Source organism: Tinamus guttatus, unplaced genomic scaffold (genome assembly GCF_059628265.1).
Source record: "Tinamus guttatus ecotype Peru unplaced genomic scaffold, ASM5962826v1 Tinamus_guttatus_pri_ptg000389l, whole genome shotgun sequence".
Taxonomy (NCBI): Eukaryota; Metazoa; Chordata; class Aves; order Tinamiformes; family Tinamidae; genus Tinamus; species Tinamus guttatus.
Genome location: NW_028288923.1, coordinates 7823229 through 7850695, shown reverse-complemented (window position 1 = coordinate 7850695; position 27467 = coordinate 7823229). Strand labels below are relative to the sequence as shown.

The 27467-nt window shown below is 46.7% G+C and overlaps 2 protein-coding genes across 2 annotated transcripts; both read right to left on the bottom strand.

Annotated features, from left to right (window-relative positions):
• Positions 1-617: 617 nt before the first annotated feature.
• Positions 618-20848, bottom strand: LPCAT2 (lysophosphatidylcholine acyltransferase 2). The gene is made up of 14 exons (XM_010217944.2): positions 20741-20848; positions 18163-18302; positions 17626-17843; positions 16599-16711; positions 14784-14844; positions 14117-14175; positions 13191-13225; positions 11855-11909; positions 10374-10456; positions 9501-9626; positions 9033-9186; positions 2747-2845; positions 1255-1396; positions 618-1001 (listed from the first exon to the last, which is right to left on the bottom strand). Exons 1-14 carry the CDS (start codon positions 20846-20848, stop codon positions 754-756), a joined length of 1641 nt encoding a protein of 546 aa, XP_010216246.2. The 3' UTR covers positions 618-753.
• Positions 6751-7494, bottom strand: CAPNS2 (calpain small subunit 2). Its single transcript, XM_010217942.2, has one exon. The coding sequence runs from the start codon at positions 7492-7494 to the stop codon at positions 6751-6753; it is 744 nt and encodes a 247-aa protein (XP_010216244.2).
• Positions 20849-27467: the final 6619 nt, after the last annotated feature.

The window sequence follows — 27467 nt, the reverse complement described above, 5'->3', positions numbered from 1 at the left end:
TCTACTTATTGTGAAAGGCTGCATTAATTCCTGGGTCTTAATATCTGAACTTTCCAGTAGAAACTGTGAGCTATGTTGGAATTCCAGTTAGGTTTTGCTGATAAATAAAGTCATTTCCATATTTACCTGTCCTTTGAGCCTAAAGCTGTTTCTGTTAGCATCAGCAAAGAAGCATGTTCTGCTCAGAAGCCTTTTTAGTTTGCAAGCAGTTAAGGGAAATGCTTGGACAGCTAGAGAAGAGACCATCTTCGACTCAGCTTCCTGTAAACTCATTTCTGTCTCTCTGAAGCTTGCAAAAGGCTCACAATATTTCCAAATTACAGCACACTGGCATTTCTTTTCCCTTAATACATGTGGGATTTGAGAGGAATTAAGCAGCATCAAAAATTCCACCTCGTTTTTACCCAAGGGGCTCCTCAGCTGAGACATGATTTGAGTGCTGATGCCTGTCCCCCCTACAACCGGTACCTTCCTGAAAACAGGAACTGGAGGAGGACACTGAGCAACATTCCCAGTTGTGCCATGCTGATATCAGCGACAGAGTAGTTGCAGTGTTTTTTCCCTTAGATTAATACAGGAATCATTCCTCTTCAGCCCAAGAGGAAAGCAAAAAAAAAAAAAAAAATCATTCTTTGAATTGCAATCTTAATTGTGCTTATGCACATGTGCTTAATTGTGCTTATGAATTGTGCTTATGAATAGCTGGGCCAAGACATTCCTGTAGAGCTCAAGAACTGAATTATTTGACCGTTCTCAGTCATCCTTTTTGTCCGAGGTACTGGAGTTGTCATCTTCATTGCCTTCAGGGTGGACTTTATTTCTGGCCATTGGTGCTGTTTCTGAGCCTGGGCCTGTGCTCTTCCGAACAGGAGTGTCTTCGGCTTCTGGTGACTGAAAGTCATCCTCCTCTGACATACTTAGCTGGTATCTCTGTAGCTCTAGGTATGTAGTGAACAGCTTCGCATACTCTGGATGCTTGAGCGCAAAGTCCTTAAACTCATCTAAAAGCATAAAAGAAATACTGTAGATATTATTATGCAACAATAGAATCAAAGGGTCGGGGCTGCTTTTTAATGGAGCAATCTCCAGGTACTTTCTTCTGAAGTATCTTGGGCAGATCAGACAAGTGTCTGGGTCTGCTTTGAGTTTTCCCCAGCCACAGGGTATGGGATGTTTACAGGGAGAAAAGAGGCAGGAAACTGTGGTTGTCGAGAGCTATCAGAGTGTTGTGGGTTACAGTGGGACGTAACTTACCGTAGGAGAGCTTCCCAGTTTCATCTGCATCTATTTCTTTGAAGAGTTTAGAAACATCGAGCTCTGGCACCCCTAGAGCTGACTGAATGATACAAGCAAACTCCTCTTCTGTTATGGTGCCATCATCGTCCATGTCAAAGAGCTGGAAGAGAGGTATGTGCAGCAACACGCTAGTATCAGTTTGCCTGTGAGCCTGTGCAAATTGGCCACCCCCATTAGGTTTCTGCTGTTTAAGAGGAGATTTGCAAACGACGTCTGGGATTTGAAGAGATTGGCATCATCTTAGCTGCCTTTTTTTTTGGTAAAAGATGTTATAGATTTTCTCTGAAATTAAGTCTGGCAGTTGTTTATGTGATATAATTAGCATCATGATATTGTGTACTATGAAAAGTATGCAGTAAAGCTTTTGGAAATCACATTCACTCCCTATGCAATGAAGCCCACAGGCTCATGCAGCTCAAGGTAGACTCAGGCTCTACCAAGTAGCAGAAACCCCCTAGCTGCATTTGCAGAGGAACATCAGCTTTCACCAGCTGCACCAGCCACTGCCCACTGGGGCTGGTGACGAACGGCCCATTTCAGAGTCAGTGCAGCTGCTGAGATGCTGAGGGGTGTAGTGCAGAAAGCAGCAGTGAGACAGCAGAGAGGGCTGCTGGGCTTGCTGCCTCCTAGGCTCTGCAGTGATAAACCACCCCCGGGAAACACAGCTCAGCTTTCCAGCTATTTGTCTGAATAGCTGTAGCGCTTATCTGCAAAGCAGGCGGGAGATACAGTGTATTCACATAAAAATACTGGTACTTCCTGAATGTGCACCAGGACTGAAAAGGATCTAAATAAAAATGAACATGATCCATATCTTATTACCCTGTTCAAGGAATGCATAGAAAGGTAGCAGGGGATAAACAGCTGAATCTGTGTCAAAGATCCACTAAAAAAAAACAAAACCAAGTAAAATTTGGGGGGATCTTCCTGCTCAGGGCTTCACCCCTGGCCAGCTTGTCCTAGGCTGCCCCTTGGCCCGGGATGGGGAAGGGGCAGCCGCTTCCTGCCCTCTGCGTTACCGGGATAGCCCCAGAGAGGGTCTTGGTGGCAGCCCCGTTCTGGATGCGCCTCTCCCGAGAAGCTGCCCTCGGCGCTCACCCCGCTTTGCTGATAACCGGGGTGACTGCGCGGGACACTGAGAGCAGGGGATGTTGCTCCCTCCTCTCTGCTCCCCCACTGCACCCCCACAGCCCCACAAAGCCCCAGAGAAAAAACTGCAAGTGCCGCGGAATCACCTTAGGGGCCAGCCTGCCAGGTTACGTGTTCATTAGTGCCTTCACGTGGCGTGTGAAACCCTGCCAGGGCAGATGCCTGCACTGCTCCCCTCCCCTGCACACTGGAAATGTCAGTTGGTTTAAGAGTATTACTCACACTTGCATAGCACATTGACGCTCTGAACTTACGATCTGAAAGCTAACAGGTTGGTAGTTCTGTACTAAACTGAACTTACCTTAAATGCCATCTGAATAGTCTCCTCTGTGTTGGCGGGGTTACAAAGGATAGACAGACCGATCACGTACTCCCGGAAGTCGATGGTGCCATCTCCGTTCTGTAACCAAACACACAGGGCAGGGGTGAATTGCTAATACTGCACCTCACAGCTGGAAAAGCTGTTGCAGGAATCAGCTCTGCTGTGTGTACTAAGACAGACTGCAGCACTACAGGTTTTCTTGCAAGTAAAAGTGCTAACAGCTCTTTGAATGTGTTTAATTCTAGGGATGAAGTCGTACTATGTTTTTAACAACTTGATATAGAAGCGAGCCTATGTGGGCTATCTTAAACCTCTCTTTGAAGCAAATGCACTGTCCTAAATGCTCTTAAAGTAAATAAGATACGTTAGAAGCTAGAAATGCTACAAATGCAACTGTCTGCGTGGTTATTACAGTTTTGATCTGAATGATCATTTTGATGCATGAGCTACAAAGCAACCTCACCAAATCTCGTGAGGCTTTCTTGGAGATTCGTGATTAATTTTCTATGTGCTGCCCTGTATTGGCACATAGGGGGAGAGCAGAGAGCAGTTAAAATGTCTGTTTGAGACAACGGTGTTCCTGTCACTGGAAGTTTCCTGAGGCTTTGGGGACATATCCAGCCCAGGGAAGAAGCACCATGCAAGTGTTTGGTGACGGGATGCAGAGCAGCTAATGAAAGCAGAGCCTGAGATGTCGAGTCGTTCCTGGGTTGGACTGTTCACAACAAGGGCATTCATGGAAAACATTTTCAAGGCAAACAAATGTGTGAGGATGGAGGGGAGGAGAATGTGCTGAACGTTCCAAAGGGGAAAGGATTTTTAAGCAGCTGGGCTCCCTGGGGCTGACAGCAGCCCAAACCACTTCTAGATTCTTGATTAACAAAATGCATAACAGTGTACTTGATACTTAATTTTCTTCATCGAACTATACATTGGGCAGGATTAGAAACCACTAAGGCTAAAGTTTATTTAGCCTTCAAATCCAGTTCAGTATGGTTTTCTTTGTACTAACGATCTCAGCAATCTTTTTTAAAGCATGCAACCTTTAAGCACTTTAAAGACTTACAGATCTTAAGAAAACTTGTTAGTAAAAATATGAATAATCTATAAAGTACTTTGCTGGTCGGGATATGATTTCTGGCAGTTTTTTACCCACTCAAAGAAAAGGGCAATCTTCTCCCATAAACACTGTTCTGTTTACAAGTCTCTGCTCTCACTGTGTGGCAGGGCTTGCCTTAAATATTTTGGCTCCATCATAGTTCTCATAACAATAACAGAGCTAACTTTGAAATGTAGCATTATAAACTTTAACTGTTAAAACAGCTGAAATGAGTGAGCTGTTGTTGAAAGGTTCTCGGGATATTCTGTGTTAGGCAATTAGGTTCTTAGCAAAGGACAGTTTGGCAATTAGGTTCTTAGTGAAGGACTCTGCAATTCTGCTGGAATTTACTATTTTCACTGTTATGGTTTCATCGTATCCGTGAATACTAATGGCATTTGCAATGCAGTATCACTGTTTAAATTTATTTTGTAACTTGAAAATACAGAAGAGGAGAATGGGACCATAAACTTAAAAAAAAAAAAAAAAAAAAAAAAAAAAAGTCTCCTTCAGAAGCAACTTTTGAAGTCAGTTAACACAGCTTGCTGTACGTGGAGAAATGATAAAGGTTATCAAGGGCCATGCTATTCCATGAAAGTGTTAACGCCTAATAATTAAAACTCAGTGCACAGGCCTCCAGGCATTTGACTATGCAGTGAAGTTGCTCTACTGGCATGATCGTGTTGGGACTAGCCATGGTAAGCCGAGGATGGGGGCTGGCTTCCAAGGGCGCTGGCATGCTGCTTGAGGAGAAGCGACAGGGCTGTAGCCTGCAAAAACCATGGGAGCTAAACTGGAAAGGCAGGACAGCAGTCAGTGCCTGTGCAGCAGCCCTGTGGAAGGGCCCGCGCTGTGTCTCTCTGCACATCCCGGGCTGTGTTTGCAGTCTGTGTGCTCCGAGATATTTTAAGGAAGCAACATGTGAGCTGAGCTCCAACTCTCTACATAGCAAAGGAGAACATAAATATGCATTTGTTTTTATGTTAAAGAAAATAACCAAAGCATAGTGTAACATCAACAGCCTTTGTTTCCTTAAACAAAACTAGTTTTCTGCTACTATACAGTAGGTTATGATAACTAGGGGTTTTGTTGTTGCTTTTATATGTAATACAGCAAATCTTACACTTTTGGGAAATTTTCTACTATCAGAGTCTCCATTAAGAGCCACACAGAAACTCAGGGCTAGCAGATCAGTCCTATGCATCTGGTAAAGCCCTAGGACACAGCGAAGTTTAAGTGCCAGTGCCCCCAGTTTTATTCTCCGTGCTGTGCGAATGGCAGAATGCGGGTGAGGAGCACTTGTTGGAGGAGCTGCTGCTGCCCAGCTGGATTGGCACCGAGCCCCGTGCAGGACTGCAGGGGAAGCTGCAGCTGGAGGTGCTGCTGCAGCTCCTCCAAAGCGCTGCCTGTTGCTGCATGTGCGTTGTAAGTGGTCAGGGAGGTACCTGGGAGGCTGGGGCTTACCTAGAGATGCTGCACTTCTCTTTGTGCTCCCTTTTCTACCACCCGTGTGCGTAACTGTGCGGTTGTCGGCTGCATAACTGGGATGGGCGGCGAATGCGTTTGGGAGGAATTCACTTCTTGCACTGCAGTTCGGGCCAATACACGTATTGTTTTCCTGTTGCTCAGCTTCTTATTAAACATAGTACAGGAGGGAGAACATCTGAGCAAAAGCTCTAAGTTGCATTTCCCTAAGTTTTAGGTAAAAGTCCTCTGCATGATTTGAGCCATGTGGAAAATACCATTCACTGAGTCCAATGGCAAGATGTAGAAATGAAAGCAGTGGAAGTTTAGAAAGCCAAGGTGAGACCCAGAGCTCCAGGCTGCCGTGCAGGTACCGCCTGGCCGGCCTGTGCGGGCGCTGCTGCCTCCCTGGGGAGGAGCAGGAGCGGGGCTGAACTGGGCGCACGCGGGCAGCTCCCTCCCTGCCCGCGATCCTGCAGCCAGCGCGCGCCCGGGGCCGCCGGCTCGTACGGCAGCACCGCCTGGCTCAGAGCTGCCTTGGGCATCGCAGCGGGAGAGCTGCTCATCAGCAACCCTGTGAGGTTTAACTGGAAAAAAAGCACCTTTGATACAACATGTTATTCCTTTTTTAGTTATTACTCAGCAAGAGGCTTCTTTAGCAAGCAGGACTGCACTAACTAGCTCAACCGGGACACTGAGCCCTGCTGAAATCCAACTCTGATGGCCTGAGGTTGATTTTGGCTGGCTGGCTGCTGTGTGACCGCACTATTTCAGCAAACTTCTCTAAATATAAATGTATATTTATATTTTAGGTTGTTTTTGGTGTAACTATTATACAGCTTTAAGGAAGGAGAGAAAAGACTAGTTAATAGAGCTGTAAGAAGGGGGAAAAGCTTGTGAAGAGAGCCCTATGCAAGCAGCACAGCAGGTAGGACTGCCAATTTCATTCATGTTTTACTTGAGCAAAAAAGCATGAAAAAGCAGAATGGGAAGGAAATGAAATACAACTATGCAAATTATTGCTCGTTATAGTCACTGCAACTCAGATTTTTCCCCCTTGTCAGAAATAACCACACAATTTAGTAATCTGTTCAACTCTCATGCCCAGTGTTTGCTTTCCAGGCAAGCAGAGCTTTATTCCAGCTGACAAAACAGAGCAGTAACGTCACCGAACCCCAAACCTAGAGATTATTATAAAGAGTTTTACTGCATACGAGCCACTTGAATTAAAAACTAAGGTATGGTCCTTCAGCATATAATCTCTCTATAGCACCTAACACCCACCATGGCGCTCCAAGCTAAGCCAGGTACCTCTAGCAACATCTGCCTTAGCGCAAGGGGAAGGCTGCAGCTGGGCACTGTGGGCCAGGCTCTTCCCTGGAAACCTCCCGGCCGGAGCGCGTCCTTCTCCGCGTTGCGCTCACGAATACATGGTCAGCTGCAGCCAGTCCTGGAGGGTCATGTCAACCTGCCCATGGCCGTCGTGGTCCAGGGCCTTGAAGGCACGGAACATCCCGTCCAGCCGCACCAGGCAGCTGATGAAGCTGTTGAAGTCGAGGGCGCCGTGCTCGTCGCCGTAGCGGCGCGCGACCGTGAGGCACAGCGGCTCGCTGAGGTGGAAGCCGGCGGCGCGCAGGGCTGCGGGCAGCTGTGCCCGCCCCACGGCGCCCGCCCGCTCCGTGTCGAACTGTTTGAACACGCACTGCCATTTCTTGATGTTCTTCCACAGATACTTGAACTCTTCGAAGCCCAGTTTGCCCGTTGTGTCGCTGTCCATGATGGCCACCATGCTGCGGCACGTGTCCAAGCTGAAGCCGTCGGTCTTCAGGTCTTGGTGTCTGGACAGCACTTTGTTCAGGATGTGCATGAGCTCTGACGCGCTCACTTCCATGTCGCTTCCAGCCAGCTGGGCAAAAAGACAGCGAAACTGCTTCACCTCCTCGCTCTCATACGCTTCCACATTGGTAAAATGGCCGCGGGGAGGCGGCGGCTCTGGCGTGTACTGAGCTGCTGCTTCGCTCAGGAGGTTGACGAGACCTCCAAGGAGTCCTCCCACGTTGCCTCCTTGGCCGCCTCCGCTCAGGAGCCCCCCGAGGCCACGCACGAGGTCCCCTCCACGGCCACCACCACTGCCGCCGCTCAGCAGAGCTTTAGCCAGGAACATGGCTGCGATTTGCTCCAGGGAGCTCCGCGGATCCGAGTCTCCTGCCGCTCTGGGCGTGAGCTGGGTGTGGGCACAAGGCAGCTCCTGCGCGTGCCGCGAGCTCCCGCGTCTGTGCACGCCCCTCCGTGGGGCTCTCCCATCTCAGCACTTCCCACCAATGGCTGAGGATATCAAGGAGCTTCTCTCTGCACCTTTGTTACTGCCTTTTTTCTCTGCTTTGTGATTTGGTTAATCTTTTTAGCAAAAAAAAAAAAAGAAAAAAAAGACAAAAAAACCCCCCGGCAATACTCAAAACTGCAGAGCAGAAATCTCAAAATGTATCTGCTCATAACCGAAGAGGTTTCAGCCCCAGTAGTGTGGCTGTTCCTCACTGAAGCTGCTCTCCTCAAGGGTAAGTTCAGAGCTGGAGTGGGATCTGTCCTTGCAGGCTTTTATGCCTTCAGCTTTTTAGTGATTTAGTATCACACTGCAAATTCCAGCCACCAGAGCGTTCGTGCCAGAGAGAGGAAGTACAAGGTGGTGGTTTTGGTTGCGGCACCGTATTTCTGTTGTATCCATACTGGGACTACATGTCGTAGGAGCCCGTGGTCCAGCATGGAGAGACAAGGAGTGAAGACAAGTACCTTGACCATGCAGCTTCGCTGCATTTAGCAGATATGGAAATACAGTTGATCCATTTCTGTTTTAGAACTTACAAATGCTCTACACCTGGAAAAATCCTGGAGCAGTTTTAACCAGCAGGTACACCACAGTGCCCCCCGATGGGGGGACATCCTGTGAAAATAAACTTGATCAGGAAGAAAGCTGCTGAGCTGAGGGAGCTCCTTAGATAAGAAACACCCTCCAGTTCTTAAACAGTCGCAGAGCCACATGCTGCTTGCACGTTAGCCCAGGCTGGATGCCTAGCAGGTGAATTGTGGGCTGTGTTCTTTGAGGCTTTTTGTGTATCAGAGGGGTCCATCACAGGACAGTTGATGCCATCTTCAGAGAGAGGACCAAAAGGGGAGAGTCCTTGCTGACTATGGAGGAAAGCCTGAGTGATGAGACTAGGGTAGGCACAGGCCTTTCTAATGGCTGGAGACAGCAAGATGGGTGCTTGTAGCATTTAATAGCACCTTGTAGCATCTAATAGCACCCTTGGAAGCCCAGCAGAAACGTGTTCTCTAGTTAGTACAATCTGCCTGAAATTGTGCACATGCAGCAGCAACAGTTAATCATTAAATTGTCAGAGTGTAAATGAGCTTGAAATTCGGGCAGGCAAAAGAAAACATTCCAGAACCAGCAGCACAGAGATTATCATCTGATAGTTGTGCAGTAACTTGTTCTGAGGGGTGGCTGCAACTCTCAGACAGCAAGCTGACAGGCCTTTTCCCATCAAAACATTAAAAAAGGTACCTATACAAGCCACGTATCTTGCCTGCTGGAGTTACTATCCAGGAAGCATTTACTAAGCTGGACATGATGACTCAAATTATCCTTTTGGGATGTATTTCTTAACAAAACATTGCCAACAGTCCGTTAACAGGCTAAATACTCACCCTGTCGAAGAGCAGAAACAGCTCTTTGAGGACATCAGAAACGGGCAGCTTCAAGTACTCTGCAAACTCCTCAATTCCAATTCTTCCCCCTTTGGAGGCACTTGCAATGGCAGCAAAGGTATCCAGCTGCTCCCTGACATGATTCCATTTTAGGCTATGAAACACGAAGGAGAGGAGATATTTCTATATGCCAGATCTTGGACAGATGGAATTTCAGTAGGAGTTATTACAGTGTTCAAAGACAAAAAATAGCCAAAAGGGAGCAGTTGTGTTAGAAACATGGTATTTCTAGGCTGTTATTTTGTAAGAAATAGCAATTAAGTACTGCCCTCCCCTGGTTATTAATACTAAAAGCAGGCAGTTCTGTGCTTTGGTAAATCAGTTACTTCCAACATGTAGAATCATTTTTCCAGTAACAAGGTAATGCTAATGCAGTAATTAAAATACCAATGGCTGAACTTTCCTTACTTGAGTTTCTTGCTGATTTTGGTGAACTCCACCAGGCCAGCCTCCATAGGCAACGTCAGTTGCCCTGCCGAGATCATCAGCCTGCAGTCTTCAAAAGTGTGATCTGTCACTGGCACGTTCAAAGCACTGAAACAAAGTCAGAGGAAAAGAAAATCAGCTTCTTATATTAAAATAACTTTTAGTTGACCTCTCTTCTCACCTCTTCAGTTTGGCCTTAACACTAACATACAGAACCAGTGATAATTCATTTCTGCACTGCTACGGTAGGACTGGGCACTGCGCACCGTTTGCTGGAACTGTGCTGTACTGCAGTAGCATCCAGATGGCTTCAGATTTACAGTCTTGTAAATGTAGCCCAATAACCCCAGAGAACGAACCTCATGCGTATGCTTCTCAGGCAAACAAGGGAGGTTAGGGTAAGGGTTTTAGGGTTAGGGTTTAGGATTTAGGGTTAGGGTTAAGGTTAGGGGTTTGGGGTTAGGGTTAGGGTGCCGTTAGGGTTTAGGGTTAGGGTTTAGGGTTTGGGTTAGGGTTTGGTTTAGAGTTACGGTTAAGGGTTAGGGTTAGGATAGGGTTAGGGATAGAGTTAGGGTTTAGGGTTAGGGTTCGGGGTTAGGGTTCCAGCTTTTCCAAAATTTATCTTTCAACTTAAGAAAACCTTCTTTGTAAGCTATATAAGAACAATCAGGGTGGTTTGCTATGGGAAGTTGGCATTAGCAAAGTTCCTATATATAATAACCTAAAACTTGATTGGGTTGTGGTACAGTCTGCAGTGCTTTACAACCAGGCTATATTGGAAATATATTTCTAATATTGGAAATGGTGGATGCAGAAAAGACAAGTTCTTGGGACTTGTCCCAACCCAGTACGTACGTGGCCATGGTTTCTCGGACTCTGTTGGCAAAAAGAATGGGATCGTTTTTTTCTTCTTCGGTGGGAACGTGGACAGGCAGAAACTGAAAGAGATGAGGAGCACGGTCAGCTCAGGAGTCACCCCCTTGTTAACATCACAGGCAGGTTTTGGTTGCTGGTTGAAAGGAAGGGAATAAATCAGCCATGCGATGGTGGAACTGGACACTAGAGGTCTCAACCGCCTTAGAAACCATCCAGTCACTTCCACAGCAGCCACACGGATACGTTTGAGTCCATTCTTGTCTGCAAGAGCGGTAAGAGCTGCTTTAACATGAAAAATCAACCCCTATAAAAGAAAACTGTAGTAAATGCAAAGTTAGTTAGAAAATGAAATACTACTTTTATAAGAATGTGAGTCTGAAATACTGCATATGCCTTTTAAAAGATCCTTTATAAGGTGGGTTATATCCTGGAAAACTGTGTGCAAGATTTTAAAATATGTGCTGCAGTCAAACTTGGTACCTGTTAATTTAGTGAGTGACACATAAGTGTGTCCTAGAACTTTTATTCCTCCGTGAGGACAATGATAAGATCTGAACTGTGAGTTATAAGTAGAGCATAAATGTGTACAAATACTGTGCAAGTCAGTATCTTATATAAAACAAACCAAAAAAACCCACAAAACAACCTCCCTCAAAAAACCCTAAACAAACCAGATAGATAAGTGTAAAGAGATATTTATCACTTCATTGCACAACCAAGATCATACTGTTCACTGTTAGGAGCAGCAACACTGCTTTCCAACATTGCTGAATTCTGTGTTTTGCAAATGAACAGCAAAGAAACATCAAACTCTTCCCATTACTCAGGGCCCTAAATGAACTTAGTCCACACTGGCAGTCCTTTGTGGTCTGTAGAGAAAGGTGACACAGGGGACCCAGAGCTGCCTCCTCACTTGGACAGGGAGCAAGCAGTTGGTACCCGTTTCTGCAGCGTGTGGGTTCTTGTTGTCTTTTGTGCTGTGTGGCTGCGTTTAATGAGCAAGGGAGCAGGTTCGTTAAAGAAGGCCCAGCTTCCTTCCCTGCAGGAGAACTGAAGTCTTTATGTAAGCTCTTGGCTGCAGAAACCTTCAGAGTCGAGTCTGGTAGGATGGCTGGGTAAGAAGGATGGTTAGAAGGGAGCAGGGAAATGAGCTCTCTTGTGGGGAAAAGGAGAAAAAATGTTACCTTTTTACATAATATATTAAAATAATTCTTAGTTGAAGCATTTGTAAAATGCATATAGAGTAATGGTGCTAAAGGCACTTTTGACAGCTTTCATTCAGCAGCTCATCAGGTTAAGAGATACACAGATAAGGACAAACCTATTACCTTCATTCTGTTCTGGTTGCTGAGACATTTGTTTATTATCAGTGACTAAAAACATGAATAATACAGTCTGTTAAAGTATAACCAAGTTCCCCAGTTAGTGAATCTTGGTATAAAAATATTTCTAACTCTTACCTCAACTTCTACTCTTGTGAAGGGCTGGCACAGTGTCATGACGCACAGTTCTTTGCTGCAGGCAGAAAGAGGAAGAAAAACATGTTTCAATTATTTTAAGCAAAAGTTTTGCACATCAGTGTATTAAACTTCTTAAAGCATCAACCACAGCAGAGTTGACACTGGGCAAGGCTTTTAAATACCTTGCAGGGAAGTTGGGAAGCTTCCTGAAGTGTTTTTCTATTGGGCTCTTGCATATGCTAACTTTACAAATGGACAGGCAGCTTGTTGCCTTTGCACTTGTTGTGCACGTTAATGGTACCTTATAAAGTCTTTGGCTAGCAAAATATATATGCTGTTGTATTTTTTAAGAGGTGAAGAGCCACTGGATTTGAAAGTTTTAACAGCAAATACCTCTGTATATGCATCTTTTATTCTCTCATCTGCAAAACGGGAGCAGTAACGTCCTTCTGAGAAGTGAAGCAGGGATTTGTTCATAGGTGCTGGCCATTCTGCATAGTCTGGTGGTGCTTAGACAAACCTGGTAAGCAGCAGTATGTCTGGGACCTTCTGTGCTTCACACAGAAATAGTCACTGAATTTACCATTAGCAAGTAGGGAGAGGAAGAAGCTGGGAAAAAGGATAGGCATAATTGCTTTCACTTCTGGCTGGCTGGTTCATTTCACTACTTCTTTTAAGCAGAAATTCACATTTGTTCTTCATTTAAGTGTTGTAAATTACTGTTATCAAGCTAGCTTTCTTATTTTGGATTGAAAAGAAAAGAAATGCGAAATGTACTGGAAGAGTCGAGCGATACTTTTTGGTGTATGTAGGAAGTGCTTGATTTTGTAACACGTAGTTTTAGGCATGCCTAGCCACAAAGGCAGGAAAGGAGCAATGTGTGAAAGCAGCATCTGGGTCAGGAGGCTTCTGAGAAGGAGACAATATCAGATCCTGGCAGCAACACGCAGAGCGCGACCACCCGGCACGTGGCCACCAGCTCCTCTGTGCAAGGCCCTTCCCCTTCACAGTTACTGATATTTTTGTTAAGAATCTCGAGCTTCTGCACCAGCCACCCCGAGTCAGGAGTCTTCCAACCTCTTCTTTCTGACCTGCTCACAGGCTTCATTTCGAGCCCTCATTTTCCAAGCACTGTCCTCTGAGCAGGGAATAGGAACCTCCTATAGGAACCACAGGAATACCGATAACTTCACCTTCCCTCACTGCTTTCTGTACTGTCTCTCGTATCTGAAGTAAACGTGTCTTGGCTTAGTTGAAGCCATTTGGCAAATTGTTTAGCAATAGAGGGGAAAAAAAAAAGATCCGTATGTAATTTTAGTAGGATTAAGAAACTCACAATGAATAGCCCTGCCACGTCCAGGTCACTGTGTCCTAGGGAAAAAACAAAATACAGAAATGTATGACAAAATCAGATGAATACTAGAGAGCCACTAAGTTACAGGGTAAAGCGTGCACAAGTTTAATAAAAACAGATGATGGTTTTATAGCCCCGTAGTGAAAATACAGGTGTTAATATGACTAGGATTCCTCGTCCTAAAAAAATGGAAATAAGCATGACAGACTCTGGAAATACCAATAATTGGGAATTAAATTTATGTAGTTATGTAGAGCTATTTTAAATTATTTGTTCTGATCTAGACAGCAGAAGTGTGTGTGGGAGAAACAGCTAGTGAGACTTCTTGAGAAGGCCCCTCTGGTCCCTTTACAGAGGCACCCTCATAAATGAGCTGGATTTAGTTTTCAAGGCAGAACGGCTCGGGTCATCTATCATGCCTTTCCTTTGCCTTTTCTCCTTTGCCTTTTTCTTCTTCTGCTTATTACTCACTATAGATCACTGTTACAGGGCTGGTTCCCACCAGTCGCGCATGTCACTGATGGGCAAGTCACCTGCGTGAGGATTCAGGAGGGAATCTGTGCTTCTTGTAACACCTCTTGGCTGCCTAACTCGGCTCCGCTTTCGTTCTGAGGCTGCTGGTGAGCCCCTTCCCTGCGCTCACACAGGAAGAGAGGCTGGTGGGGAAGCTGCTGTGTGAATGTCCGCGCGAGGAAGAGGCTCTGCGGCTTTGCAGGAAGTTTCTCACTTCCGCCGTGAGGCTTCTGCCCTGGCATGCGGGGAGCTGCTGCTGCTGATGTAGCAGCCAGGGCTGGGGCTCAGGGCCAGAGATTCCTCCCTGAGGAAGCAGGATCCTGCCTCAGACACGCGTTAAGCCAGGGTTCTGCCTCGTGGATAAGCAGCTAGGGGCAGAAGAGCACTCTACGTACCAGCTTGTTGGGGTATCGGAGCAGCACGGGTTGCACGGGAACGCGTGGAATGAAGGCACCTATAACCACAGATGAGCAGATCAGACTGTTGCAAACGTTTCCTGAGCCCTTCTCTGCTCTGATCACCCTGATAAGCGACTGTAGCTTTGCTGCGCAGGGACAGCGCTTTGGCTGAGGGCAGCTCTGCAGCCTAATGGTCGCTGCTGCCTCCCGGACCTTTCTGCGTTAAAACCGGCCTGTCGGGCTGTGCTGCTGCTGAACACGACACCAAAGAGATGCATAATCTGGTCACTAAGTCTTGCTTAGCGGGGTGTACAGGAAGGCAAGATGACGTGACCGTAAATTGAGCTCAAAACAAATGGAAAGAGGCAGCACTTTGGTAGCTTAGCCCCTAAGTACTAGTTGAGTACTAAGTAGTAGTTAAGTTCAGTTGAGTAACCGAAATTACGGGACATTTATTAGAGGACAACTGTACCCAGAAAGAAAGCCAACTAACTAGCTAGTATACATCACATGCACTTCACCTCCTACAAAATACCCCAAATGGGAAAAGTAAACTGAACAGTATAAAACAATGACACTGAAATTCTGGTGATGGAAGCCATCATGTCAGCGCTGTTGTATTTTACGCATTATTTTCCAACAAAGAAGCAACAAAATCTCTCACCTTGTTTGAAGGTGATCAGGCAAGATCGGTTTGTGCAGGTGCCTTCTGGGAAAATGAGGATCTTGGATTTCAAGAGAAACAAAACAAACACGTTCATGTCACCCAGGGGTTATATGTGAGTTACAAGGGTTACACAAAGCCTGGCTTCGTGCGCAAGCTCTGCCGCACGCTACCCTGCATCACTAGCACGGGACCCCTGCGCCGAGGGGAACGGGACGCAGGTGGAGGATGCCCCCAGGATCATCCAATTTGCTTTGCAAGAGAGGAAGTTGGGGCAAGGCCTTCACCAATACAGTCTCCCCTGCCAGCAGCATCCTCCTGAGCTGCCGGGTGCCTGTGTGCCCAGGGGCATCGCGCACCTCTGTGTAGCATCGAGCCCTAAGATACCAACCGGGCAACGAGCCGCAGGGCTTCCCGTTTGTGCTGGTGAAGGGCTGGGAGAGCAACAGCCAGGTCCTCACACATTGCCCAGCCTGCTGTGTTGTGGCTCTAGCAAGAAGGAATTGGGAATCCGTTGCCCTTTCTTTCCCTTGTACCAAAGGGCAGCCCCAGGTCCTGTGCAGGGCATGTGACAGGCAGCATCTTCTGCTCAAGGTTTTCAAGAAAAGAGAGGAGGAGGAAGATGTGGCCAGAGCATAGGACTGGGAATCAATCAATGGCAGCCCCGGTTCTCCTGCTGACTCAATCTATGAGTCAAATCATCTGGGAAGCCACAAACCTTCGGGTCTATTTGTGCCATGATATAGATCCAGTTTTTATAGCAAGCACAGAATTGGGGCAAAGTCACTTCCCCTTCCCTCCCCATGCTATTCACAGCAGAGAATTAAGTTTACCAGGCTCTGTTGGAACCACTTCATCTGTAACTGCTTAGCAAATCAAAAGCATCAGCACAGTTTCTAAGCACAGTACTATAAAAAAGCCTTCCTTGCTTTGACGTGTGCTGATTCAAAATCCTCCATACCCTGGAAAATTGGGGCGGGGGGAAAATTGGGGCACTAGAAATGTTTAAGGCAGCTTAGAAAAAGGCATTTACAAATCAAATTCAAGTAGCACAAATATTAATTACAGAGCTTCTTGTAAGGTTTTTCCCTAGCCTGCTTTAATCTTCCTCAACTGAAGACTGAAGAACTGTTTTCTGGAACAAAAGTGAGGCAAAAGTTACCAGCATTAACTTCTCTCAATCATTTAGAAAGTAGCCAACTATGACTAAAGAGACCTCATAATTTTCGCAACTTAAACCAGTCATTTGAACTTTTTGTTTTTATTTTAAGAAAATCATACCACTTAAAGAAATCAAGAACTAATGGAAAACATAAAGCACGAGGCTCTATGTAAGTCCACACAGGGTGTCATTGGAGATAAAGCAAATTGAGGATCACCTTTAACTATCACCCACAGAACAAGTCAGTGTTTGCAGCTTAAGCAGTGGTCACAGGCAGCTCAGACTGCCCGAGTTACACACTGTAGTGAGCACAGCTCCACAATGGAGCTTCTCGCACACGAGCCAGCTCGAGAAATGTGATTCATATATATAAAAATACAAGTCATAGACGGCATCTTAAAACTTAGGGAAAAGAGAAAGTTGTGAGCACCTGAGTTTTAGAACAGTAATTGGTACTGGCTAGATCTTACCTGATTTACTGTCAGCAAAAGTCTTTCTGGGCACTAGTCTCTTTTCTTGCCTTTCTAAAATTGCTGTCTGCCTAACAGTCGACCTCATTTCCATCCATCAACAGAATCCCTTTCATGTGGGCACCGGCATTCCCGGTGTACACACAGAATGAATGCAGAGAAGAACAGCAGGCTCGTTGTTACCTGTGGCCACTGGCCCCCTGACATGGCCCGGCTCGTTATCTCTGTGACCGTGTTCTTCCGTGAGTCGGGGTCTTGGCGTGACACGGAGACAGGCTGAAGGGAACTCAGGATTGCTGTGAAAGAAATCCAGATTTTACTCCATGTCAGACTCACGTGGGTTCAGGTGTTCTCCACCTCGTGTATGAAGTGCACAGAACACAACTCAGTTGAAAGTCCACACCTGAACATGCGGACATATCGCAGAGGTGACAAGAAATTGGGGAAGAACCATCTCCCATGTCCCAGTCTTGTGCTTTTAAGAGCAGATCATCACAGTACCACTTAGTTAACTTCCCATGAGGTCAATTTTCTGTGTAGCTTATTTGGTTTAGTTCTGAGTGGTAGCTTTTTAAGAGTCCTTTAGACAGAAAAGATACACAGCCAGCACAAGTGTACAGCTGATTCAAATAATAATACAAATGGGATTTTTTTTGGTACCAAAAGGAGGAGGAAATACTAGAAACATGACTCATCTCGTCTTTCGCATTCTCTGCATTCTCTTTTATTCCTTCCGTTTTACTCCCATTAAAGCAATCTGTAACAGTCTGCCTGCAAGTTTCAGCTTAGGAATTGCTGTAGTTAAGTCTGTTTAGAAATGACCTTCAGCAGTCTGTGTTTTTCATTTGCAGACCAGACTGTTAATAGACAGCAGTCAAACAGATTTTTCAAGGGGCCCAGAGGGAAAACTTGCAGAGAAAATTTCTAGTGTGAGCAGTTATGAAACAGGCTTTCAATCTGAAGCACATTTTGAAGTGATCCGCTATCCCGTTTGTGCAAGGACACAACACACATTCAGATGCTCTGACCAACACAGAAAGATTTCCCTGGAAAGTATTTGCTTTGAGAAATCTCAGCAGCAACTGTCTGTAGCTTTAGATAGACCCTAAGGGCTTGGGACAGTCTGCTCCTATATCACTTGCAGAGTTAAGGTTTTGGGCTCACATCAGCTTACTGACTTTGAATATTTTGTCTTTTGGTAAATACTTACTGCCAAATAGTGGAGCTGACAGGTTTTCCGCCCTGGATACCATCGATGGCATTCCTGTTAGGGCAGAAACGATGGCATCGAAAAAGCTGGAATGAGGAGCTGCGACGAAGATGGGGGCTTCCAGCGGACTGGCTATTTTCCCTTTCACCTTCACTCGGAAACCCATCACGAAGAATATGGTGCGAGTTAGGCATGAAAGGGCTCTCTGGATCATCCTCCTGTGAAACAGACACACAATAGTATCACCCGTCTTATAGGTAGGATTTCCTTCATACTTTAAAAGACACCTATAAAAGCAACCTTTGTCGGTGTGCCAGGCAGGAGGAGGGACCATCAGCTATTTGTGCTGGAAGCAGATTACAATTTTAAATATAATGCAACACACAGCAACTTCCCAAAACACCCTTCCAAGTGTGTTTAAATTTCAGGGCCTAATCTGGGAGCAGGCGGGGGAGGAGGTTGCTTTTTTTTTTTTTTTGCTTTTGTTTATTAAAAAGTCAAGTATAGAGTTTTCCGCAAGCATCAGTTAGCTCTTACCTTCTCCATCCTTTAAGGGGTACAGATCCTTTTCTAGGGTGACGAAAAGTTGCAATGGATGCAAATACCCAAGCTAGCAATAATATGAACAAAATGCATGTGGCACGGAGTGGTAGCAAAATAATCCCTAGAAGGACGGTCTGGAAAGAAAAGAAGGGAAAAAGAAAGAAATGGTTATTGACAAGGCTCTACTGATTGATTAATGATTGCAGTGCTCAGATGCCCATGTATCAGCTACGTGGAAGGGGAAGGAGCTCTGCGTTGCCGCTGGGGTTTTGGGCTCAGGGAGCATCGAACCACTGGGAGAGACCTGCAGTGCCAGGAGTGCCGTGGGCACCAGGCACGGAGCTGGCACGGAGCAGCCGCGCGCTCAGCCTGCAGCCTCCTCCGTCCTCCAGGAACGAGCGCCTGGAACCGCAAACGTGCCCTTGCTGTGAGGGAGCCCCAAGAGGGGTTTGGCTCCCGCAGCGCCGCGAGGCAGGTGCGCTGGCACGGCGCTAGCAGCCAGCCGCCGAGCGGGAGGGCAGGGAAATGCCTAATTGCTTCACCCAAGCAAATGAGCTCAGAAACATGGCCCCGAGGTTGGCCTCTGTGGTGCAACAGAGCTCGACGCAGCCCGAGTGAGCCCGGCGCGGGAGGCAGCCGAGCACCGTGAGCAGCACGAGCAGGGCACAGCCCCACGGAAGCCCCTCAGCGGTGAAACGTCTCTGGGCTCGGTTCCTGCACGCACGCAGGGGAATTCACATGGTGAAGTGATCTCAAAAGCCTGCGTGATGCTGCGTGTCTTCTGGGGAGGTATCTGCCAGCTACCGCACAATAAGAATTTGATTCATTACTTTTATCTAAAGTTTTACACCATGTCTAATCAAATAAATAGTTGTAAGTATAAGCCGCAAGTTCCCCATTTGGAAGTTGAACCTGAATGATGTGAAGCTCAGTGCTTCATTCAGTAGCACAGACGTTGCCCATTCTGCTAAGTCAGTGTGTTTTGGTTTAAACTACATTTTTTTTCTTTATGAAAAAAGGGAGGGAATATGCACTGACCTACAATGAAAATAAAAGGTGCAATAGCAAAACCAAAACAACTCCTCCCTCAAAACTTTGATAAATCCATTAATTTATTTTGTGCAGATGTACAGGTGGTACTGATGTGCTTGATGCAGGCGATGGGCTTTCTGGGTCACTGTGTAATGAGGCAGAGCTGGTTTCTGCTCCATCAGCTGCAGAGTAGGGCAAGGAAAGGACAGAGGAGAGAGAGGTCAAGGTAGGTCTGGAAAGAAAAAGTGCAGGAGAAAAATAGACATTAAAAAATACAAGCTTAAAGTTTAGTAGCTATTAAATAGATCAGACCCATTCCAGTTTTATCTCTTTCTCTTGAAGGAAAAAAAATAGGATGTGCTCATTATAGATAAACTGGAGATTGAAGGTTAAAGCTCACAAGCTTCCCGAAGCAATCTATGCAACCTCTGCAAGGAGCTACCAGCACAGAGAGCTGTCCACTTCTGCAGTCACATTAAGAAACTGGGGCTCCTGCAGGCACTGAATCTGATGTACCTGAGAGGTGTTTAAGGCTGCTAGTAAAATGTAAAGGACCAGTTAAGCTGAAATTGTTTGCTGCGTCCCTTGCAGTTCCCCTGCCCAGCTACTGCCAGGGCAAGCGCTGCTTGTAACGTGAGGAAGTGCTGCGGAAAGCAGAGAATATTTAGCTGCCCATTAGCCTCAGGTATTTAAAAAGCTCAGCAGAAAAAAGCTGCAAGCTCGTTCACAATGTGCATCCTCCTCTTAGAGAGCTCAGTTCATATTTGGTTCATCAGCTCAGTTTTTTTTTTTTAAAGAGAAGATTTAATAAAAATCTAATTGTAGGAAGAGATCTGCCTCAGCGAGTTTGGTATCATAAAGGGGATGCAGGAAAAAGAGAAGAAAAGGTTATTTTGTACTTTTAGCCTCTTGTATCAGAGAGTTGTTGTTCTCCTCCTTCTCCTCCTTCCTCGGGGCTGAGGCCTGGGACACGTCGCGGTGTCACGTTCTTGAGACGAAGTGAGCGCGCGGGCGCCCCGTTTTGTGCATGATGAGGAGGCTGCGCAGGACAGGCGGCTGCAGAGCTCGGCGGGGAAGCCGTGGTGCAGAGGCAGCCCAGGGGCTGCTCCATGGCCCCTGGGGACTTCAACATGCAGAGGCTTTTTACCCCGGGCGTCTTTGCTCGGAGCACAGAAATAACCCGCGCTCGCTTCTCCGTCGCGAGGCTGCAGGAGGAAGCCAAGCGGGCAGCGCGGGCAGGACGTGTTCTCAGCAGGTTCCCTTTCCTGGAAGGGCCGGGGCTGCGTACGGACTCGCTGCACAGCCTGCTCATGCACTTAGCTGCTTTCCAAGCACCTCCGGCTCCGCTGCGGAGCTCGGTAGGACGGGGCTCAACTCCAGCACCCGGGATGTTCCCAAGGAGCTAGCGGCCGCTTCCCGCTGTTGTTTATCCCTCCGCATCCACGCGCTGGCGCTTCGAGAGCGGCCGGCGCTGCCGCGCGCCCCGGCTCTGCTGGGGCAGCAGCGCTCGAGGCGTCCCCGCGCTCCCCGCCCGCCTTACCCGCAGCTTGTCGGCGGCGCTGAGGCGGCGCGGGTGCACGAAGGGGTTGCGCACCGAGGGCGGCAGGAAGGAGCGCTGCCGGGGCAGCGGCAGCACGCGCGGCGCCATGGCCCGCCCGCCGCGTCTGCGCATGAGCGGCGCGGCCCGGGCAGGTGCCCGCAGGGGGCGGCCCGAGGGGCCGCGGCCTCCCGCGCGCGGCGCTGCCCGCGGTCCGGCGCCCTCAGGCACGGCCGCTCCTGTGGTCAAGGACGTTGCGGTCTGGCGCGCTGAGGAAACGGCCCGAGAAGGGCCTCATGCTGCCCCGCCAGGGCGGCGGAGGCGAGAGCGGCTGCTGTCCGCCCCGGCCTCCCCAAGGGCATCGTTGCTGATGCTCCCTGGCCCGCGGTCCTCGTTCCCGTCTGTCCCTCAGGCAGAGGTTTTGGTCCCTCCTTGAGGGTCTCACCCTTACTCTGATCCTTGCTCCGTTGTTCCCTAACAAATACAGCCACATAACTCTCGTCGTCCAGATCCCATCTGGACATAGCAGCTGCCACAAAGACCCCATCATGATTTACACATATCAGTTATTATAAAATTATTACTTGTGTTTTGCAACTGCAAGCGCTCGAGGATCACGGTGGTAGATTTGGGCAAAATGGCACCTGCTTGGGAAGCGCGGGATCTCTGCGGCTGCTTCCGTGTCCCTCTTTGCAGCTACTTCTTGTACTTCGGAATGGTGTTTTTGTGGTTCTTTTAAGATTCCTCACTAGACTAAACAACCGTTTTGTTTTGTTTCCTTCTAGGTCACAGAGTCAGAATTTCTTAACATTCGTAATGCTTTTCTCTCGCCTTTACCTAATGAGCTGATACTTTTCTTGAAGTACCCAGGCTAGAAACACTGCTCATGAGGAGGACTGACCAGTGCTATTTAGGAGGCAGGGAGGATTAATGCATAATACTTCCATGTCCCTTTATAGTATCTGCTTTTTTTCCTCAACAGCCTAACCCTGTGACTCACACTATGATTCATTACAATGCCTAGATCCATTTCTGGACAAGTTTTTGTTATTTACAGTCCAAAGTCCTTAGAATAACACACTGCTTTTGTCCTTCTCAAATGGCGATACTGATTTTACTTCTATAACTGGGACTAAAACATCTGGTTTTACAGCCTAATGCTTTTACTGTGTAGGAAAATCTGGCTTTAGTGACGTGTGATTTTTGTGGGGAAAAAAATGACATCAATTATAACTATTTGCTCTCTTAAGGCTGATGCTGTTAACCGTGGCTTAAGGTTTAGCTTTGCAGGCACTTTGCAGATACAAACGCAGTGCACGGAAACTGTTTTAATGCTCAGAATATGTGAGGAGGTGAAAAGGATAAAAGGTTTTTCGTGCAGCCACATGTAATTCATTAGTCTGAATTGATAGCAGTGTCTCTTTTGGATAAAACCTACTTTTTAGTCTGTGAACCTGTAGTAAAAGGAACCTTCATCCACGATCTACTGACAGAAAGTGTCACCAAGCCGATGTGAAACAGATGCCTCTAATCATGATCCTTTTCCTTCACCAGGAGGCGTCTGTGGATTTTTATCCCATATTGTCTTGATTCTACCTATAAATCCATTGCCATTACAGTAGTGGTCTTGGAAATGCTGTCACTTCTCTGTTCAGTCGAGGTGAATGGTATTAGCAGTGCGTGACAGCCCAGGAAACATTCCTATAGTATAAGACAGGAATTCTTGTCTCAAATAAACGAACACAGCTTTTTAAAAGTCTATGGAGATTGTAGTATAAATTATGAATTGATTTAAGATTGTTCCCTCACAGTTTATGGGACAATTAATTCTCTCTTTCTGTCATCTTTAGAGGGTAGCCAGATACAAATACAGTGTAATATCTTTCTACCCTAATGATGTTAAGTAAAGGTAGATTTCGGTATCAGTTGTCTGAAGTGTGAGATAGACAAAATTACTTATCAGAGAGTATTAAATCCTTGCAAACATTTTGTAAATCTTTCAGAAATTCCTAATCCAAACCCTAAGCTAAAATAAATTACTGTTTTTATTATTTCTTTGATTAATTCTCCTGATTAAATCTTCTGCCTTACCTTTATAAAACACACTCACAATGGTATTTTGATATAGAAACTGAAGATCTGCATCATATTCGAATTGCCAGCTTGCATTTGACAAAAATGCCCCATCTTGTGGCCACAGTGGTGTAGGAAGGACCATGCAGATGCACAGGAAATTTTGAGCAGCGCCTGTTAACTGCATGAGAGGAAAGCTCAGCCCTTCCTCAAGGGCTGGCTGCAAAACTACTTTATGCAAAGTACTGCCACAGTTAAACCTACTGGTTCTCATTATCCTCTTACTCTCTGTGACACTAAATGGGAACTACTTGAGCCAAATGGTTATGAGAACAGAAATTGATTCCTGCTGTGTTTCCACTGTCAATTCAACTTGTCCTTTCTTGCTTTCCAGGCCCTGGTCCCCTAATGGAAGTTCACTCTGCCCTTCCCTCCTGGACCAAAGCCAACGGATGCCTTCCAGGAGGAAATCTGGGAGGAAATCAGGAGCGCAGCCCAATTCTGTAGTGCAAGTCCCATCGAGTTTGCCTCTCTTCTCCTGGGATGCTCTTCCAGAGCTATTCTGGTAAGCCAAGTGCCCTCCAAGGTCTTCATGCCTTGCAGTACACAGTCTCAGGGTCAAGCTCTGTAAATACCCTTGTGGCAGGATGCCACAGATATTTTGAACTAAGAAGCCTCAAACATTTTTGATAATTATATCCCAGGCTTAGAAGGGCATTGTGTGGGGCTCCAAGGAGACTCTGCTTTAGTGCTAAGCAGTGTGGACATACTTGTCTGCTTGCTGATAGTCCAGAGGGATAAGCATGCTCTGTTGTTCAGACACTATCAGCTGTGGATAGAACACTTCCCAAGGAAGAGGAATTAGAATCCCTCAATACAGTTCCAAGAGCTGTACTCAAAAAGAACAAACTAAATGGTAGTCCTTGGAGAAAGAAAAATAAAAAGGGATCTGATTGCAGAAGGTAACTGAAAAAAAACTTTACTTAACAGTGTCTAGAACCAGTATCTATTTAGCAATGAATAAAAAGTTCCATTCATTGGAGTGTTCAATGGGCTGGATAATGCATGCTCTAAGTCATTAGGGCTCTATAAATCAGTTTGAGTTTGCTGGGAATCAAGATCTGCATGTTTCTCAGTAGAAGTTAATGTTTTAGTGCGCCTTAAAACAAGAGCAGAGCAGTTCCTGGCCTGTTCCGGAGCTGCAGGCCTGAGGATGTGCCGAGAGGCAGCCAGGTGTCCGTCGCGGCAGTGCACACATGTGTGCGTGCGCACACAGACCCTCCTGCTCTTTTCCTCTGAACACAGTCCAGAGACGCCCGTATCTTGGAGCTATCCCTCTGTCTTAAGTAAAACCAACACACATCTCAAGCTAAACTTTCTCCTGGGTGTTCCCTGATAACGCCTCTTGCACAAATTCACTTCTCTGTCCATTCTCCCTGTTCCCAATATATTTACTTTCTGTGCTAGCCTTGTGTCTTTTATGTTGATGCTCACAGGTTTCACACAATATTTGCCTGGGCATTTTGCAAAGGATTCACTACATCTGAGTGTTGTTTCTAGCTCTTGTTACTAGGGGGAAGTTGTTGTCCTCACTGTCGAAACCTGAGAGCCCAGCCCAGTCTCTGTCAGAGGTAAAATGGTGTAAGAATCTGCCTTGCAGACAGGGACACATCCTGCTAAGGGAGGTCCCTGAAGCTGCTTCTGCTGAATTCATTTCTCCTTGCTGAACTGGTAGCAGGCAGGTAGAAGCAGAGGCAGGAATCTAGTCACTTGAGCTTGCAAGTCATGCCTGGCAATGACCTCCACAAAGGCAGGCACTTCGCTAAATGCTTCACTTGCATGTTTTTAGTCCTGCTGCAGTAAGTAGGACCCACGTTAGATTTTGGGGCTTAGACGGGGAAAATATTGCTGAGCTGGCTCTGAGAACAAGTTAGACAAAATACATTAGCATTTGGTCTTGCTGATGCTGACTGAAAATAACGGTACTCAACACCAGGAGTCCACTGGGGCTGTCCCTCCAGAGAATCCTTGTCCCAGGTTCCTCACCTGAACTGGCTGCAGGGCTGACAACTTGACAAGTTTCCCTTCTATTTCTCTGGGTAAGAAAAGCTTCAGACTGACGATGGAGAATCTCGAACTTCCAGTGCTTGCAAAGCTGGCACCTTCCTGACGAATTCACTTGAAAACAAAAGAAAAAAGTAGATTTATAAGGAAAAGAGGGACTCCAGTGAATTGTGTGAGAATGAGATATAAAACTAACTGTTTTTCTTTTTTCCTTTGAACTGAACCCAGGAGTCTCAGTAAAGTTTACCCTATTTAAAGCATTAATTAGGGAGCTGACTGTACATAAAGATAAAACAGAACTCTTACGAAAGTCTCCAGGGACTGCAAAAAAACCAGTTTTGTCTACATGAGGCAAAAGAATTTTAATTAGAAGCAATCGAATTGAACTGATATGAGCAACAAAAAGAGAATTTATCCCACAATGTATTCATGGGACGTAATTGAATGTTCATTAGCTAAGAGTTATATACTGACTGTTAATGAGCAGAAATGAATATGTATTATTTCTTATTAAGCTGGAAATGTATGGAACTAATTGCATTTAAATATAGTAGCTATAAAGCTCTGTTTATTAAGTGTCACTGCCAAGAACAGGAAGGCACGTAGGTGAATTTGCGTTCTTTACCATGGCTTCATTTTAAATATTTATCTTGCTAAGTGGTTTCAACACACTGCTTTTTGTGGAAGGGGTTATTACACTGTGCTAGCAGCAATGCCTTCGTGTGGGGAGGCCTGATGCTTTGTGTGCCAGAAGACAGGGGAGGCACCGCAGCCACGCGGTGCCGAGGGGCATGTGGGTCAAACACGAACACCAAGTTGAGTTCAAATTATTTGCATGTTGCCTCTTCCTTCCTTCAGAGAAAGTTCTTAGAGCTGCTTGCAGGAGACAGGCAGGAGGCTGTTTCCTCATCCCCTGTTGTGTCTGTTAATCCCAGAGATGAGGATGTGCCGCGCTGTGCGGCAGCAGCAGGGCTGCAGCTCTGCCCGCGCTCGCGGGAGGGCGGTGGGTGCCCGCTCATCCCCCCGCAGGCTCCGCGCTGGGCACCGCACGCGCGACACGCGCTGCAACACCCTGCTGCTCCTCCTGCTTTGTGGCAGCTCTAGGCTGGGCTCTGCTCATTCCATAGGAGAGTTCTTCACGGTGTTCCCTCCACCTCCTGTGCGCTGACTAGCACGCGATCAGATGAATCCACAGGCCTTAAGTAACATTATCTCCAGCATACTGTTCAGGAGAGCTTCCTGCAGTCCAGAAGTTGTTATTTACGTTTATTTTTATCTCTTAGTGAAACTATTTTTGTAATCATCAGTATTTTCCCTTTCTTAATCCTTGGCTTCAATGACAGTGACTGTTCTGTTGCACCTTCTCTGTTCTGTTGTACCTTCTCTCGTAATAGATGATAATTGTACGGGCAACTGTTGGTCATGCTGTGGTTTCTCTATTAGCATAGACATTTTTGTTATTTTTAGCTGTGTATCATCCTTCTCTTTTAAACGTTTAGGTTTATTCACTCCTGTGTGTGTTCTGTCTCTGCAGTACTTCGTGGTTTGCATTGCTCTTGCAGCAAGAATAGTTCAGTGCTTTTGCACGGAATGCCTTTAAGGAGTAGGGGGGAAATCAAAAGAGCAGCTCAGACACTATCCTGAACTGCCTTGTGCCTCTGTTCATGCAATGGGAGTTCATTCCAGCTCCTGGGTTTGACGGAGCTGGACTCCTTCCATCTCTCATGTTCCACAGACCCAGCACATGCAATTTTAAAGCTGTCAGTATTAGAACAAATTCTTAATAATTTATGTCCTCGTATGGCCTCTGAAGAATATTTTCACTGTCGCTATATGAAAAATAAATAAATGTCCAAGTCTGTGGCAAAGCACTGAGGTGTTCAACACCCACCCGGACGTGACCCTGTGCCTCGTGCTCGAGGTGACCCTGCTCGACCAGGGGGTTGGACTAGATGATCTCTAGAGGTCCCTGCCAGCCTCAGCCACTCTGTGATTCGGTGGTTTGCTCAAGGCATCAGTGCTGTGTCCAAACGAGCTGAAGTGCTGCAGATGATGGGATTTCCCGCTTATCTTTGAAGAGTAAGAAAGATCCCTGGCTCTTGAGGCCGCTTGGGCTCTCTCTGGCTGCAGAGCTCCAGGGTTGGGCCTGACCCTTGCCCTGCCGTGGGCCCAGGGCAGCCGGGAGCTGTTAGAGAGCAGGGCCACCCTCACCTTTTATCTTCTGCTGCCATCGTGCCAGCCCTTTGCCAGTCACCTCTTGAAACACAAGCCCCTGCACAGAGGTTCTCCCCACGCAGACAGGTGTTTGGGCCATTTTAGCAAAGACCAAAATTGTACAACAAAAACATGTGGCTCTGAAGGGTGGTTTACCATGAGCCGTCCCCCACACAGCAGCAGTCCTGGGTGCCCCTTAACATCTCGGGGCTTCTTTGGCAGACGGAGCCACGGTTCTGCTTTGCGTCCAGGGGTATGAAAGGCTTCACAGGGCAAAGTTAATTGTAAGTGTGATGTGCCTTAGTTTAATGCATAGCTCGTGCAAACCCTTCTCACCAGAAGCTGTGTGCCCTCCAGAACTGCATCCGTGTGGCAGAAA

Bases quoted from the DNA above. Each gene is read 5' to 3' on its own strand.
- LPCAT2 (XM_010217944.2), bottom strand. From the start codon at position 20,848: ATGGCGCCGCGCGTGCTGCCGCTGCCCCGGCAGCGCTCCTTCCTGCCG. The intron at 14,176-14,783 runs GTGAGAGATTTT...CTGTGGTTATAG, and splicing joins CCTGATCACCTTCAAACAAG to GTGCCTTCATTCCACGCGTT. The intron at 9,627-10,373 runs GTACGTACTGGG...ACTTTGTTTCAG, and splicing joins GTCCGAGAAACCATGGCCAC to TGCTTTGAACGTGCCAGTGA.
- CAPNS2 (XM_010217942.2), bottom strand. From the start codon at position 7,494: ATGTTCCTGGCTAAAGCTCTGCTGAGCGGCGGCAGTGGTGGTGGCCGT.